The following is a 16,029-nucleotide window of genomic DNA, read 5'->3' on the forward strand; positions in this document are numbered from 1 at the left end:
AAGGTTCTACATTCATCATTATGACATGTCTTTCTGATTAATTTCTAGCAGGTTGTGTAAGCCCATAAAAAGTCCCACATTTGTGAATATGTATATGTCAGTAAAATTTTTGACAGATGATGAATGCCAAAAGACATTATTTTCCCAATAATTTTGTCTATGATATTAATGTAACATTTTAGTGAAACATCCGAGACAAATCTTCCTCATACATAGACAAAGTGGTAAATGATAAGTTTCAATGATAAGGAATGTTTGCATGGCTTCTTTTGTATGTCACAATTCTTGTATATCAATAAATATTTAAGTGGAAAATAGTATAATTACCTTACAAACTGCAGAGGCATAGGAGTGGCTGTGTGGTAAGTAGATTGCTTACGAACCACACGGTTCCAGGTTCAGTCTCACTGCATGGCACCTTGGGCAAGTGTCTTCTTCTATAGCCTTGGGCAGACCAAAGCCTTGTGAGTGGATTTGGTAGACGGAAACTGAAAGAAGCCTGTCGTATATATGTGTATATATATATATATTATATATATATATATGTGTGTGTGTGTGTGTGTGTATGTTTGTGTGTCTGTGTTTGTCCTCCCCAACATCGCTTGGTAACCGATGCTGGTGTGTTTACATCCTCGTAACTTAGCGGTTTGGCAAAAGAGACTGATAGAATAAGTACTAGGCTTACAAAGAATAAGTCCTGGGGTCGATTTGCTCGACTAAAGGTGGTGCTCCAGTATGGCCACAGTCAAATGACTGAAACAAGTAAAAGAGTGAAAGAGTAATTGCTTTGCCAACAGAAAGTGTTGAAAATAGTTTACCCATCTCAAAAATAGCTAGTTTCAAATGGTAGAAAGAAATGCGTGCAATAAATTGAAATAAGTTTATAGCAGAACTAACTTTTTAACTGACACTGACTGAAGGTTTTAGAAAATCTTTCACTATTTTTAATACCTTTCTCTTGTTTCTTCCAGACTCTATTAACCTGTCCAGTCATTTTAACATCCCAACTAGAAAAGCATGGAGAGACTATGTTTACTTGGGTATTCAGATATGCTATTAATTTTCTTAGCATACCTGAATGCTCTAAAATATTCGCAGTTTTCCCTAATCACATTTTTCTGATTCTGCAGCAATCCATGTCAACAATCACTTTGCTAAATTTGATATAATCACATTTGATCTTATTCAAAATAACCTTACTCAACAGGATGCATAATTTGAAGATCAAGGAGCCCCTACAGATCAAATCACTACTTCTCCATATTTGTGGTGAATGCAGGAGATTTGAAATAAGGACACCTACCTTCTCTTCATTGATAGAGACCTCCCCAGTGGTAACACACCCTTCCACGCAGCCCGACCCGAACACTAGAAATAGCAGCTGTTTTTCCCTTACCTTAACGAGTTCACACATCTGACTCGCTCGGCTATCTCGATCGAAAAGGCCCAATGCTGCCCTGCCTGCATGCGTCACTCCTGCCCCTTCCTCTTCCGGTCAGCCCCAAGTTCCGGTCAGTTCCCCAGCTGCTGACGTCATCCCACCAAGAGGTCACAGCTCTGGTACGACAAATACATGATTAAAATGACACAAGAAAAAAATCGCAAGGCAGATTCTTCAAGCTGAGCCAAAGGACAAGAGACATAGTGGTAGACCAAGGATGAGATGGTTGGATAATAACTATAGTCTCAGCAGATCATGCTTGGAAATTCAACCAGAAATGGTAATAATGGTTGCATCTTTGGAGAAGGTGCCTGAGGACTTTACACTCACAGACCTCCCAGGAGAAGATGGATAGATTAACATTTGATCTCTTTTTAATCTGAAAGTTCTTTTTCTGTTTACTTCCATTTTTCTCATGACATGAATGATTCTGAAAAAAAGTAATCATTAATTAATCATGTTTGTCCTGACTCTCTGCACTTAGTTCAAATCTTGCTGTCTTCAACTTAGCTTTTCATCTTTTCAAGATCAATCCAAAGCAGTGAATTAGAAAAACAGTTGTATCAGACGTCTGGAAGCTGTTCAGCGACGTGCAACCAAAAGAATACCCTCCATCAGGCATTTGCCATATCCTGAATGCCTTACTTCCCTGGGCATGGACACATTGAAACTCCGACGTCTGGCAGCTGACTTGGCAGACACCCATAAAATTATCAACCATCGCACAAACAATAACTCTGAGCACCTCTTCAAACTCCACCCATCTAACACCCGTGGACATATTTACAAAGTAAGAAAACAGCACAGCTCCCATGACTTCAGGAAACATTTTTTCACGCTGAGAGTTGCTGAAGCATGGAACAAACTGCCGGCATCGGTTGTTAGTTGTCGGAGCACTGCATCCTTCAAAACTTCCATGCTTCCTGAGATTCGCCAACACTACACTTGATTTTCTCCCCTCCATACACACACAAGCATGTATCTGACTCATACATTGTTCGCTTTCCAGACATTTCTACATTACTGCATGTACTTTATATGCACTTTCTGACAAGTTGTGGTGCACCTGAGCATTGTATACAATAATTTCATTATTATTATTATTATTATTATTATCAGACATCTTGTGGTATTTCTTACAACTCCTTACTTCATGAGTTCAAATCCTACCACCTACACTTGACATACTAGATGCTTTTGAAGTTAAGGTGACATGGTCAAACATTAATTCATATACCTAAAGGGTTACAAAAAAGTGATTAATGTAGAGAAAAAAGTGTGACATGGTTTTGGGGGAGAGAGCAGGGATTGATGAACCATGTGAGTTCAGGAAGGGATAGTTTATGGTTTATAAAATGAAAATGATAGTATATGGTTTATAAAATGTAGTTGTGAAAAAAAATAGAGATTTGGAGAACATAATATGAACATGGATAAGTCAAGTAACCGATAAATATCTGTAAGTGAAGGTTTGGTGGTTGATTCTCATTGAATGCAATCCAAAATTTGGGCATGTAAAATAAAGGTCTTGGTCAAAGAGACTAACGATGGTGGGCTATAATCATTAATAACTCTCCAACATTGATGGATTAAAATAACCAACACCTCTCTACTTGTAATATCTTTAAATTTTGGCAGAAAAAATGTTTTTACTTACAGAATAAGCCTCAGCATATAGGGTACATAAATCCTGAGTTAACAAGATTTATTGGATAGGAAGATGGATATATGCTAATCCTAAAACTCACCAATGTAACACTGTTGTTGTGACTATTTTGAGAAGATGTATTTTCCTAACAGTATTTAGTTATATTTTGTTTACATTGTATGTTCAAATCTTTATAGCTTTAATTTGGATTTTGTGAATCTGATGTTACTAAAGTAAGCACTACTCAAGTGTTGGTGTCAAGGCTGGTACTACACACTAGAGAAAGTAGGTGATTACCTTGGGGGCTAAAATCCAGTGTTGCCAAGCACACTGAATAATTTAAGATAAAAATTCTTGATCTAAATAAAAATATGGAAGCTAAAATTTTAGTTGAATAGCAGGTGAGGTTATTTCTGGGACAGAGGAAGATATCACACAAAAGTACATTGTCAGGTAGACAAATCTTGCTGTCTTCAACTTAGCCTTTCATCCTTTCAAGATCAATCCAAAGGAGTGAATTAGAAAAACAGTTGTATCAGACACCTTGTGGTATTTCTTACAACTCCTTACTTCATGAGTTCAAATCCCACCACATACACTTGACATACTAGATGCTTTTAGCAGAGTTTATCTATTGTAAACATTTAAATTAAGTTTCCAGTTTGAGGACACTCTTCTCCCTATTATTCACATCAGTCTCAGAAACCCTATAAAAGGCTATAGGCAATACTTTCCCTCCTGACTAAAAAAATGACTGGAGTATTCATAGCTGGAGGATCTAATTGCCAACCATAAAATATAGATACAGACATGGCTGTGTGGTAAGAATTTTGCTTCTCCACCAAATGGTTTCAGGTTCAGTCCCAGTGCATGACAATTTAGTCAAGTGACTTTCACTATAGACTTGGGCTGGATTTGGTAAGTAGAAACTTAAAGAAGCACATCGTGTGTGAGTGTATGGGTGTGTGAATGCAAGTGTGATTGTTTGTGTCTCCTTGCCTTGATACTAGGTGTGTGGTTGTTGTGTTGCAAATGAATGTCATTCGTTTCCAACATTAAGCAAAAACATGTTTGGCTAAGAGGAAGGAGACCTTTACATGGGCAATCAACTTCCTAGAAAGTTACATTCAGCTACCTGGTACTACTTGAGAAGAGTGTTCCCAGTGCGCGCACTCGCGTACTCGCGCATCCGCGCTATAGCTAGTCGATCTTACAATGACTACCTAGCAAAGTAAATAAAACACAAAAGCACAAAGTAAATAATTTTTTAAAACAAAGTAAATGAAACACAAAGTAAGGATCGATTAGTCACGACTAGCTAGCGCGGATGTGCGAGTGCGCGCACCGGGGTCACCCTTCTTAAGTAGTACTCAACTACCTTCCAAAAAAATAATAAAAACAGGAATGAAATGGTATGCAATGTATAGTCCTTGATACAGAACGCCCAAACACTTCTCACGTCCTTCATACAGAGTGCCCAAACACTTCTCACGTAGTTTAAAGCGCTATACATGAAAATAATATTACTCATTGACCAATATCATTTTTAGCTCTCACAGCAAATATATTTCTCACCGGCTATTAACTATGTTAATACCAACTTAACCAAGAGAATTTAAACGCAGAAAAAGAAAATAAAAAAAATGGTGCAAGGTAGACAACTCCTGCCATAGCTTAGTATTTGTCGATTCTGAAATGACGTGCAGTATATTAAACCTTTTTGTTATAATATTTCTGTTGATTTAATTTAAATTAATTTCAAAACTAATTCCAAATTTAGTGAAACAACTATCATTATTAATTCTGGAATGGAAGCACTCCGTCGGTTACGACGATGAGGGTTCCGGTTGATCCGAATCAACGGAACAGCCTGCTCGTGAAATTAACGTGTAAGTGGCTGAGCACTCCACAGACACGTGCACTCTTAACGTAGTTCTCGGGGATATTCAGCGTGACAAGGCCGGCCCCTTGAAATACAGGTACAACAGAAACAGGAAGTAAGAGTGAGAGAAAGTTGTGGTGAAAGAGTACAGCAGGGATCACCACCATCCCCTGCCGGAGCCTCGTGGAACTTTTAGGTGTTTTCGCTCAATAAACACTCACAACGACCGGTCTGGGAATCGAAACCGCGATCCTATGACCGCGAGTCCGCTGCCCTAACCACTGGGCCATTGCACCTCCTATTAATTCTATTGTGTTTGGGGAGAGTCATTTTTCTATTTGTGCCTTATAATGCAACACACTCACCGGTAAAATTTCCACTTATTTCCTATTTTTATTTTCCTAAAATTTTCGTTGCGTCTTGCAACCTTTTTAATAGTCGACTATTTACCGGTGAGTGTGTTACATTATAAGGCACAAAAAGAAAATGACTCTCCCCAGACACAACAGAATATACTTCAACACACGAACTCATATAAATAATCTTGCAAACCAAATCCAAAACCGAAATATCATTATTAAGCTGATACTTATAACATAAATGTGGCTGTGTGGTAAGTAGCTTGCTTACGAACCACATGGTTCCAGGTTCAGTACCACTGCGTGGCACCTTGGGCAAGTGTCTTTTACTGTAGCCTCGGGCCGACCAAAGCCTTGTGAATGGATTTGGTAGACGGAAACTGAAAGAATCTCGTCGTATATATGTATATATATATGTGTGTCTGTGTATATATTTGTGTGTCTGTGTATATATTTGTGTGTCTGTGTTTGTCCCCCCAACATCGCTCGACAACCGATGTTGGTGTGTTTACGTCCCCGTAACTCAGCGGTTCGGCGAAAGAGACCGGTAGAATAAGTACTAAGCTTACAAAGAATAACTCCTGGGGTCGATTTGCTCGACTAAAGGCGGTGCTCCAGCATGGCCACAGTCACATGACTGAAACAAGTAAAAGAGTAAAAGAATAAGATATCTTAACAGAAGGTTTCAAATTATACCACTTAAAAATTAGAAGTTTCTTTCATGGAACTTGGGGCGATCGAAGACAGTTTGGTTTCAAAAGAGTTAGCTAACAGCATAATCCAACCTTGCTCACTTTTATTAATACATAAACTAAAAACAATCACAAAATTTCCCTTGTGTATTTGAAAAGATTGCTTTAACCCTTTAGCTGTCAAAAGTAATGCTTATTCTTTCACATTCATCACTACCACCACCACCACCATCACCATCATCATAGTTTAACGTCCGCTTTCTATGCTGGCATGGGTTGGACTGTTTGACATGGTGCTGTCCAGACTCCAGCTGTCTGTTGAGACATAGTTTCTACAGCTAGATGCCCTTCTTCATTCCAACCGCTTAACAGTGTGCTGGGTGCTTTTTATATGCTGCTAGAGCAGATGTATTAACGCAGTACTGGCTTGGGTGCTCTTCATATTGTTTTGAGTTAACCATGCGTTATCTCAAAACTTCAAGAATTCAATGATGTGATTGTAAATATTTAGAATGATATCTAGCTGGTTTGAACACAAAACATGTAGAATATTTGGGCTGGATATGGTTGGTTTAAACACTAAAGGGTTAAAAGATATCTTTGTCATTCAGAATTGTGGTATCCAGAAGATAGGTTGAATTGAGCTTCTTAAAAATATTCAGATAGGAAAAAAAGGGAATATAATACCTGGTTAGAATGTGCTTAGTTTCAAAATACTGATCTAATTAATATAATTACAAATTTGATGACTGGCATCCGTGCTAGTGGAGCGCTAAGAGTTCCATATGAGCGTGATCGTTGCCAGAGCAACAAGCTGGCCTCCGTACTGGTGGCACATAAAAAACACCATTCGAGCATGATCGTTACCAGCGTCGCCTTACTGGTACTTGTGCTGGTGGCACATGAAAAAACATTCGAGCGAGGTCGTTGCCAGTGTCGCTGGACTGGCTCTTGTGCAGGTGGCACATAAAAGCACCATTTGAGCGTGGCCGTTGCCAGTACTGTCTGACTGGCCCTCGTGCCGGTGGTACGTAAAAAGCACCCTCTACACTCTCAGAGTGGTTGGCGTTAGGAGGGGCATCCAGCTATAGAAACTCTGCCAGATCAGATTGGAATCTGGTGCAGCCATCCGGTTCACCAGGCTTCAGTCAAATCGTCCAACCCATGCTAGCATGGAAAGTGGACGTTAAACAATGATGACTTTGATTTATTTTCTTAATCTTTTATCTTTTACTTGTTTCAGTCATTCGAGTGCAGCCATGCAGGAGCAATGCCTTGAGGGTCTAGCCAAACAGTCTGTTTTGCTGGACTGTTAAATTACAAGGACGGAAGCAAACCAATGCCACTTGTCAGTGTGGGTTGAACAAATACACACACACACACACATACAAGAGGCTTCCACACAGTTTCTTTCAACCAAATCCACTCATAAGGCATTGACTGGCCCAAAGCTATATGAACCAATATGTCACACAGTAGAACTGAACCCATAAAGCAGGTTTCTTAACTATAGTCATGCCTTTACCTAATCAATTACTTTTACCAGTGATCATTGCAGCACTTGGTAGACATTCACTATTCTTAGTTTTTCTAAGGACCTACAAAATATCTGAGAAAGTGACATAGCCTATAATTTCCTTGAAAACATGTGACCCTATCTAAAATTCAATTCCTGTAGCCTGCTGCTTAGAACATTTACATACACGTTCATTTTTATATATTAAGATTTCACAGAACAGAGCTATAGAAATTTAATGATTTTTTATTTTTTTGTGAGTATAACTTTTATATATGATTGAATATACTCAAAATTTTCATCATCATTTAACATTCACTTTTCCATGCTTGCATGGGTCAGACAATTTCTTGAGGCAGATTTTCAACCACTGGATGCCATTCCTGTTACCAACTTCACTTGTATGATGATTTTGCTAATTTACAACCATGTAATGTCTAGGCAAAGATATGCACACACACACACACACACACATGTATATATACATATCGCAGGCTCTTATCAGTTTCCATCTACTAAATCCACTCATAAGGCTTTGGTCAGCCCAGAGCTAAAGTAGAAGGCACCACACAATGGGAGTGAACCCTAGACTACATGGTTGGGAAGCAAGTTTCTAAACCACACAGCCACAGCTGTGCTATTATTTTCTATTATTTGCATTAACTGTTTTCAATTTCTGTTTGTAACATTCTTTTCCATCAGTGTATTTTCAATACCTTTTCAGAAGTGGGGGTTACATGTTCCCTTTCTTTTGTTGGGTGTTTTCTGCTATGAGTGGTTATTTGCAAATATCAGCTTAACGGAAAAAAAAAAAAAAAGTAGATAAAGTTCTTAGCAAGCTTTTAAAATGTTAAAAGATTCAATTATTGAGAATAGACAGCAGACAGTATGCTGTCTTGAACATGTAATAAAAATAAATGTTGAACATTGGATGAAGAAATGTTGCGAATTAAAGGTGAAGATTGCATATTGTGAAGCTATATCAAAAGAAAATGTTGAAATATAAGCATTTGGATGTTTTAAAAAAGACACAAAATCAAAGCACATGTAACAATGCCATATTGCGAATCCTAACCAATATCAAGATAAACAGTGAAGACTTTTAATCAACAACAACGACCAGCAGTATTAGATGTGCAACAGCTATCAGTTTTTAAATCTACTTTCTTCATTCTAAGTAAAAACACACACCACCTCCTTTCATAATTGATAGGTTAATATCAAAAGTTACACTTCGGACTAAATTTATACACTTGTTAATGTTCTCAGATTACATCGACCCCAGTGTTCAACTGGTACTTATTTTATCATTCAGAGTTGATGACACATAAGTACTAGTTGGAAATTGCTGGCCTTATGCCAAAATTTGGAATCAATATTTTTAGCAGAACTATTCAACTTATGTTATGACTACCCCATGTATGCCAGACCTAGGGACAATAAGTGGAAGTAAGAATATAACAAATTAAGTAAGGAGAAATCTTCATTTCTGAAAGATAAAAATAAAAATAGAATAAACAAATAAAATAAAGATTTAAATTAAAGCAAACAAATAAAAAAAGCAAAACTCAAGACACTTTGGGTGAAGTTTAATTTAAAATTTATTTTTAAAGGCAAAATGGACAGTTGGCCTTTGTATATTGTTTGAAACACACAATAGAACACATTTGTACAGTTTTTGAAAGGACGCTGCTGGCATTTAAAATAGAAAGAAATATCAAAGCATTCTCAGCAAATAAACAATTGAATTGTAATTGGGCTCTACTGAGTCACTGACAAAATTAGCAATCGTAACAGTGCAAAAGTATAGTGTGTGGAGAGGACATGCAGAAGAGAGGAAGAGAGTGAAGAGAGAGAAGATAAGCCAGTGGATCGAATCAGAGAAACAATATGGCATTTTGTTGGAGGCAGCCAAAACAGATACACATGCACACATAGAGGTGAAGGGTTCAAATCTGAAGACATTAGGGGTGAGAAAAAAAAAAAGACAGAAAAGAAATGAAAGAAACATTTTTTTCTAAAGCCAACATTTTAGATCAATTGGAAAAAAAAAATAACCCACAAATAACACTAATGAAATATTTGACAAATTCAGGAAAAAAATTTTAAATAATTCCTTATAAAGAGTTTTTATAAAAAAAATATATAAGTCAAATGTTCAGTGTATCAGGAATGTAGAGTAGGGATTAGTCAGAAGGTTTCAAAAACCAACTTAGCAGCTAGCAAAGGTACATGACGCCAAACTATTTCATTACATAAGTACTATGGCAAAAGAGAATCCTAATAATTAAAAAGAATTTGCCAGATTTTTTCAATGAAAAAAAAATCTTCAATTTACATTTTAAAAATTAGTAATAAGAAATTAGTAGAAATATAGTAATTGATCACAAAAAATAAAGAAAGAAAGTGTGAAAATAAAAGATATATAAGTAGTGTGAAAATAGCATGTTCCTAATCCTATATTCTAATCCAGAAGCTCAATTCAAAACACTAATTAATACAAAGAATGATAGTTGCAAGATTCATTAAAATCAAGCTAATGAAATATCAAACTGATTTTCTTAATTTATAGCATTTCAAAGGCTCATCTAATTAGGCAATGAAAACAAAATATTTATTGGGACAAATTTTCTCTTTTAGTATACTTTGGTTGTATTACAAATCAGAAACATAATTTGGAAGTGTTGACTTAATATTGTCTTTTCTCAATATTTATTTCAATAAAATAAAATGTTTAGTTAGTTTCACATTCATTATTAGTACAGTCAGAATATGAAACTTAGCTAAAATAACAACACAATTCTCAACAGCTTATTAATGATTCATAATACTATATTATCCACTGAGTTCTATTCAACAGTAGAGGTTTAGCGTTCAGAGAAGGGAGAGAATTCAAAGCCTTACAATAAGAAACTTGACGTGAAAAACTTTTAAAATATTTTTTGCTTATTCTATTTCCTCTTGCTCAGTACTAAGTTATTTGAAAAACTTGACTGAATAATTTTTTAAAAAAGGTTAATTGATTAATAATCAAGTTTCCTTTCTTTCAAATCTAACTTGTGAATTTATCACATTTATTCCACAGTAATTACATAAATTGTTTTATAAGTAAAGCACATCGATTAAGTTATCTTGTAGCTCATGGGTTGTGTATTTGAATTTTGTCACAAGAGTTGTGTTGTTGTTAGCAAATCACTTGACAGTACACGCCTCAATCTAGGAATGGAGAGACACTTGTTAGGTTCTTATAGTCCTAGAAACATCTAGTCAAAGGTACTCCTAATAACATAAAAATATTAAAAGATGAAGTTCAATTTAAGATGCTTCATGGAATCAAAATACTAAAGGTAGATGTGATGTTACTGATATACATATAAACAGCAAACCTAAATGATCTGCCCCATTAAAAAAATAAAATTTAATATTCACATATAAATATATATCAAAGATAAAAATGACAATTTATCCATATTAGGTGATTGAACAAAACAGTACGAAAATTAACTGAGGCATCATAATTATAAGCATAATAGTCTCAAACTTCTGAAGATGTTTAGTTAAAAATGAAACATTAGAGAAAACTTCATTTTGTAATGTTTCTTTTTTATTTTTTTTATACATTTTTTTTTTACATATTTTCTCAAGTTAAAAAGACAAAGATGTGTCTTATTTAAAAATCTACTAGAAAGAAAATAAACATTCCTCTCAATAGATGTCAAGATGTTTCATTCCATACTTACTAATGTGGGATGAAATTAGGAAAAGAACAATGCATCAACAAGACTTTAGAAGTAGAATATACAAGTGAGACCAACTGCTTAAGGTTTTACATTCTGTGATAAATTACATGGTATTATCAACAGAAAGAAACAGCATCCATGTAGTAGTTACAAGATCACACTAAAATACAAACATTAGTAGCTAGAGGCTAAATCCAAAGAAAAATTAGATACATATAATACAGCCTGTAGTAAACAACCTCTTTGAACAATCATTACATATACACACATACACACACACACACACACGTATATATATATATATATATATATATTTATATTTATATATATATATATATAATTATACCCAAGCATACATATACAAATAACTACTCACGCACCCATTAAACACTCCATGTTAATTTAATTGCCCGGCTGATAATGCATTAAAAAGGCACTGGCGAAGGAATCACTAAATTTAATGGCTAAGAGAAAAATAAAATGTATTTCCCCACAAACACAAAATATGATTTATATTTATGAAATTATAAGCTAAGTAAGCTGTATTGTATAATATTTTCGATTAACAATATTTAAGAGGAAAAAGAACGCACAGAATTTTAAAATCAATTTGTTAGAGCAACCTACTTTACAAATATTATCTGTTTAATAACTGATTACATTGAATGATGAAGCTATTAACACTTGACAATCTTTTGCTGAATTTGTTTGGAGGGAAAATGAAAAAGAATTGAAGATATTTTTGAAATAATTCATTAAAATTAAGATAACCAGAGAGAGATTTTTTTTTTAAGATGCAGACGGTATGAAAAGACAACAATGAGTAAAAATAAACAAGGGAGAAGCATTTTTGCAGCAAACAGTTTGACCAAACACAAATTCAAGAGGGAAATAAAGAAAAAAATTAAGGCCCCTCTAGTTCCAGATAATTCTATAGAACTTTATTTTCAATGAGTTGGTATCAAGGGAGATAATTACAAAGAATTCAATGTAAATATTTTTATAGAATGGATATCATTTTAGCAGATGGTTACTATTTAGGAAAAAAAAAATTCTGTTATAAAATTAATGGCAAAAGTAAGCAAATTCAATGAAAAAATAAACTGAACAAATTTGGTATCTTGATTATAATGGAAGAACACAGCCACAGAGAAAAGTATTGTGTGCACATAGTGTGTCTGTGATGGCATTGGTAAGAAATGCTACAGAGAGAATAAGCTAAGCTGTGTCAAAAAAAAAAAGAAAAAATTACATTTTCAACACAGTGAAGCTGACTGCATTCGAAAGCAGATCGTTACTTTCTGCCATTGCTAATGATTACTAAATTAGATGATTATTTCATCTGAATGTTTGTGAGCAGCAATGACTGGAGAAAGAGAGAGACAGACAGAACAGAGAAAGAGTGTATGCATGTATGTGTATGACAGAGAGAGAAAGAGAGAGAGAGAGAGAGAAAGAATTCTGATATTTATATATAGAGCTATTCAAATTTCAATAAGCTACTTGCAGTGGGCTTGAAAGACTGTATGGAAAAGGTTAAACCAAGAAGCAGTGTTATTTGTAGTAGTGGTAGTAGTAGTAGTAGTAGTAATAACAGTTCAAAGTAAAGACCTAGTTGCTGCTATATGTGACCATTGGTATATTAAATAGAATTATACCAAAACATCAAAACCACATAAGGTTTTAACTATCTAGAAAAGTTCATTTTGAACCACTTGTCCATCACCTTACTGATCAAATGAAATCATTGTTGTCATAGATGTATGCATGTTTGTTACGTGTGTGTGTGTGTGTATGAGTGTGTGTGTGTGTGTACGTGTGTATCTGTGCGTTGTGTCTGCATGTGTGTTTAATAATGAAATATTATTGATTGCATAAGTGGACATGTTGTGTTTATACATAGTTGCACATAGCAAATTTAATACAAGTGGTGTCTTCGCTTCAAGTCATTACGTTTCCATTCAGCAAGTCGGTAAAATTCTTCCTGACCCATCTTAAACAATTCATGAAAATCCTCTTTGGCGAGATATATCTGAAATAATAATAATAATAATAATAACAATAATAATAATAATAATGATGATGATGATGATGACTTAAAATTTTGACCACAAGGCAAGCAATTTCGGAGCAGGGGATAAATCAGTTACATCGAGCCCAGTGTTCAGCTGGTACTTATTTTATCAACCCCAAAAGAATGAAAGGTAAGGCTGACCTCAGCAAAATTTGAACTCAGAACTTAGAGACAGATGAAATGCTGATAAGCATCTTGCCCTCCTGCTAATCATTCTGCCAGCTCACCGTCTTAACAATAAGAAATAATAGAAGAAATATTTGTCCACATTGTCTCTGGTTTCCCAGTGTTAGCCAGAGAGAGAATGTATTTAAAAGATATGACACACCAATCATGTAATTCAAAAGAGCTTTAATAAGTGGCCACTAACTCTGACCACTAAATAGATGTTGCTGTATATTGAAGTAATCCAGCTTCTGGAAACATTTGAAATCAGCTGTCAGCTAATAATGGTGAACCCCATTAAAAGCCTTTAAATGAACTGAATTAATCATAGCTTCACAAAAGCCAGGTTTGTTACCTGCCCTATCTATGTTGTAGCACATGAGTTTGTCATGGACAGATCCATTCAGGATCATGGCTAACTATAACTGCAAAATTACTTTCCATTTATTCCTCTTATAATGGTCAGTATAATTTACAGATATTTGCATCAAAAAGGTTTCATATATTGTCAACAAAATACGTTGGCAAAATTGATTGGTGATATAATTAGACAGCTAATTTGGTATTGGAATCCCTTGAAAAACATGCCTATCATAACTTCAAACATGTCATGAAATTTTCCAGCGGGGTGCAAAGAGCACCATACGAGTGTGATCATTGACAGAGCGACTAACTGGCTACCGTGTTAGTGGCACTTAAAAGGCATCATTCAAGTGTGATTGTTACCAGCGTCGCCTTACTGGCACTCAAGCCCCGTGCTAGTAGGGTATTAAGAGCACCATCCAAGCGTGATCATTGCCAGAGCGGCTATCTGGCCTCCGTGCTGGTGGCATGTAAAAGACACCATTTGAGCATGATTGTTACCAGCATCGCCTTAATGGCACCCGTGCCGGTGGCATGTGTAAAAGATTCGAGTGATGTCATTGCCAGTACTGCCGGACTGGCCCTGTGCTGGTTGCACATAAAAGCACCCACTACACTCTCAGAGTGGTTGGCATTAGGAAGGGCATCCAGCTGTAGAAACTGCCAGATCAAGATTGAAGCCTGGTGCAGCCATCTGGTTCGTCAGCCCTCAGTCAAATCGTCCAACCCATGCTAGCATGGAAAGCGGACATTAAACGATGATGATGATGATTATGATGATGTTCACAGCGATAGACACCGGTTAAAGAGGATAGTACCATTAAAGAACAGAAATATTTACCTCCAAACAGTTTCTATCGACATCTTTGGGTAAGTCAAAGTTGGTAATCTTCAGGCGTTCATAAGGATACACCTATAGAAGAAGCATAAGTAGTAAAAATTCAAAGGAAAAATTTGTTATAGAAAACAAATATACAAACAGTCATTGTAAAAAGGTTTATTACAGCCTATGAAAGATGACCTGCACTTTTCATTCTCACTACACACAATAAGTTGCTAATTAACACAAGATGACTAAGTCTGGTAAAGCCCAAGATATTGATTAGTCAAGATTTTTTAGTTAAATTGAATACATTAAAGGAATTAAATTAACTGGCAATCACACCTGCATCACAGATTTGGCACCCTGGCATAGGTTTAGCACTACTCTAGAATTTATACATTTTTTTTTTGTTTTTTGTTGTTATTGTTCCTTGGCTTCTGGTTGGATTAAGCAGATTTATGATTAGAGATATTCTAGTCATGACAATCCCATCCCTTTTTGGGTCACAGTGCATCCAGAACCATAACATCTAATGTATCTTTCTTCTCTAAGAAGAGAGGATGTACAAAATTTGAGAGGGATATGGCTGCTATTTCTAGCGTATCAAGCTTTTATTGGTTCTTTTGTCTTTGCATAAAAGGGAAGCATTTCTCCAGAGTAACTGTCATATAAAGATAATGGATGATGTTTATTTTTAGTAGTTTATTATTGGTTTGAGTAGCTTCTCTGATTTTCTCCCTTTTTTGATAAATATATTTTTCCTCTTTGTTTTTATCAATATCTTATATCTCCATTTACTTTTAGTTTGTATTTTCCTTAATCTATTTAGCTTTTTATCATTCCTCTATGACGCAGTACCACACAAGACTGCACCAGTCAGCCAGTCCTCAAACATGCAATATCACAAGAATAGTACTATGTTTACATTCATCGTGAAGAAAGTGAGGAACTCACTAATGTAAGGAAAAAAAAGACTCTAATTTATTCTACTATTCATTCTCATACTGTAATGGAATCATAACAAGAATGAATTTTTGACTTAGAAAATTTTCAACAGGATGGTATGGTAAAAGTTGAATGCCATCTAATATTCTGTCTCTTGATTCCATCAAATTATACTTAATGCATTTTGTTCCAAATATACACCAACCATGCACTTGGTATTGTATGGCATTATTTTTTAGTTTTCCTTGCAGTTATAAATTTTATCTGATACTTGTGTACTGAGTACCAGGTTTAGTTTTAGTATGTGGATGTATTCTATTTCTATGATTTTTTTAAGAGTCAATAGAATATTATGGAGATAACAGCACATTAGGTAACTTT

At 35.4% G+C, this 16,029-nt stretch overlaps 1 protein-coding gene across 7 annotated transcripts in view; it reads right to left on the reverse strand.

Moving 5' to 3' along the window:
- Window positions 1-9,121: 9,121 nt before the first annotated feature.
- The window catches only part of LOC115232591 (dematin), a 170,425-nt gene continuing 163,517 nt past the window's right edge, over window positions 9,122-16,029 (reverse strand). For all 7 annotated transcript variants that reach the window (XM_029802558.2, XM_036500486.1, XM_029802557.2 and 4 more), the window contains 2 exons: window positions 14,722-14,793; window positions 9,122-13,310 (listed from right to left, as the gene is read on the reverse strand). In XM_029802558.2, the coding sequence (XP_029658418.1) occupies window positions 13,197-13,310; window positions 14,722-14,793 (186 nt within the window). In that variant the 3' untranslated portion in view covers window positions 9,122-13,196. The remainder of the gene's footprint in view (window positions 13,311-14,721; window positions 14,794-16,029) is intronic.

Source organism: Octopus sinensis, linkage group LG2 (genome assembly GCF_006345805.1).
Source record: "Octopus sinensis linkage group LG2, ASM634580v1, whole genome shotgun sequence".
In the NCBI taxonomy this organism is placed as follows: domain Eukaryota; kingdom Metazoa; phylum Mollusca; class Cephalopoda; order Octopoda; family Octopodidae; genus Octopus; species Octopus sinensis.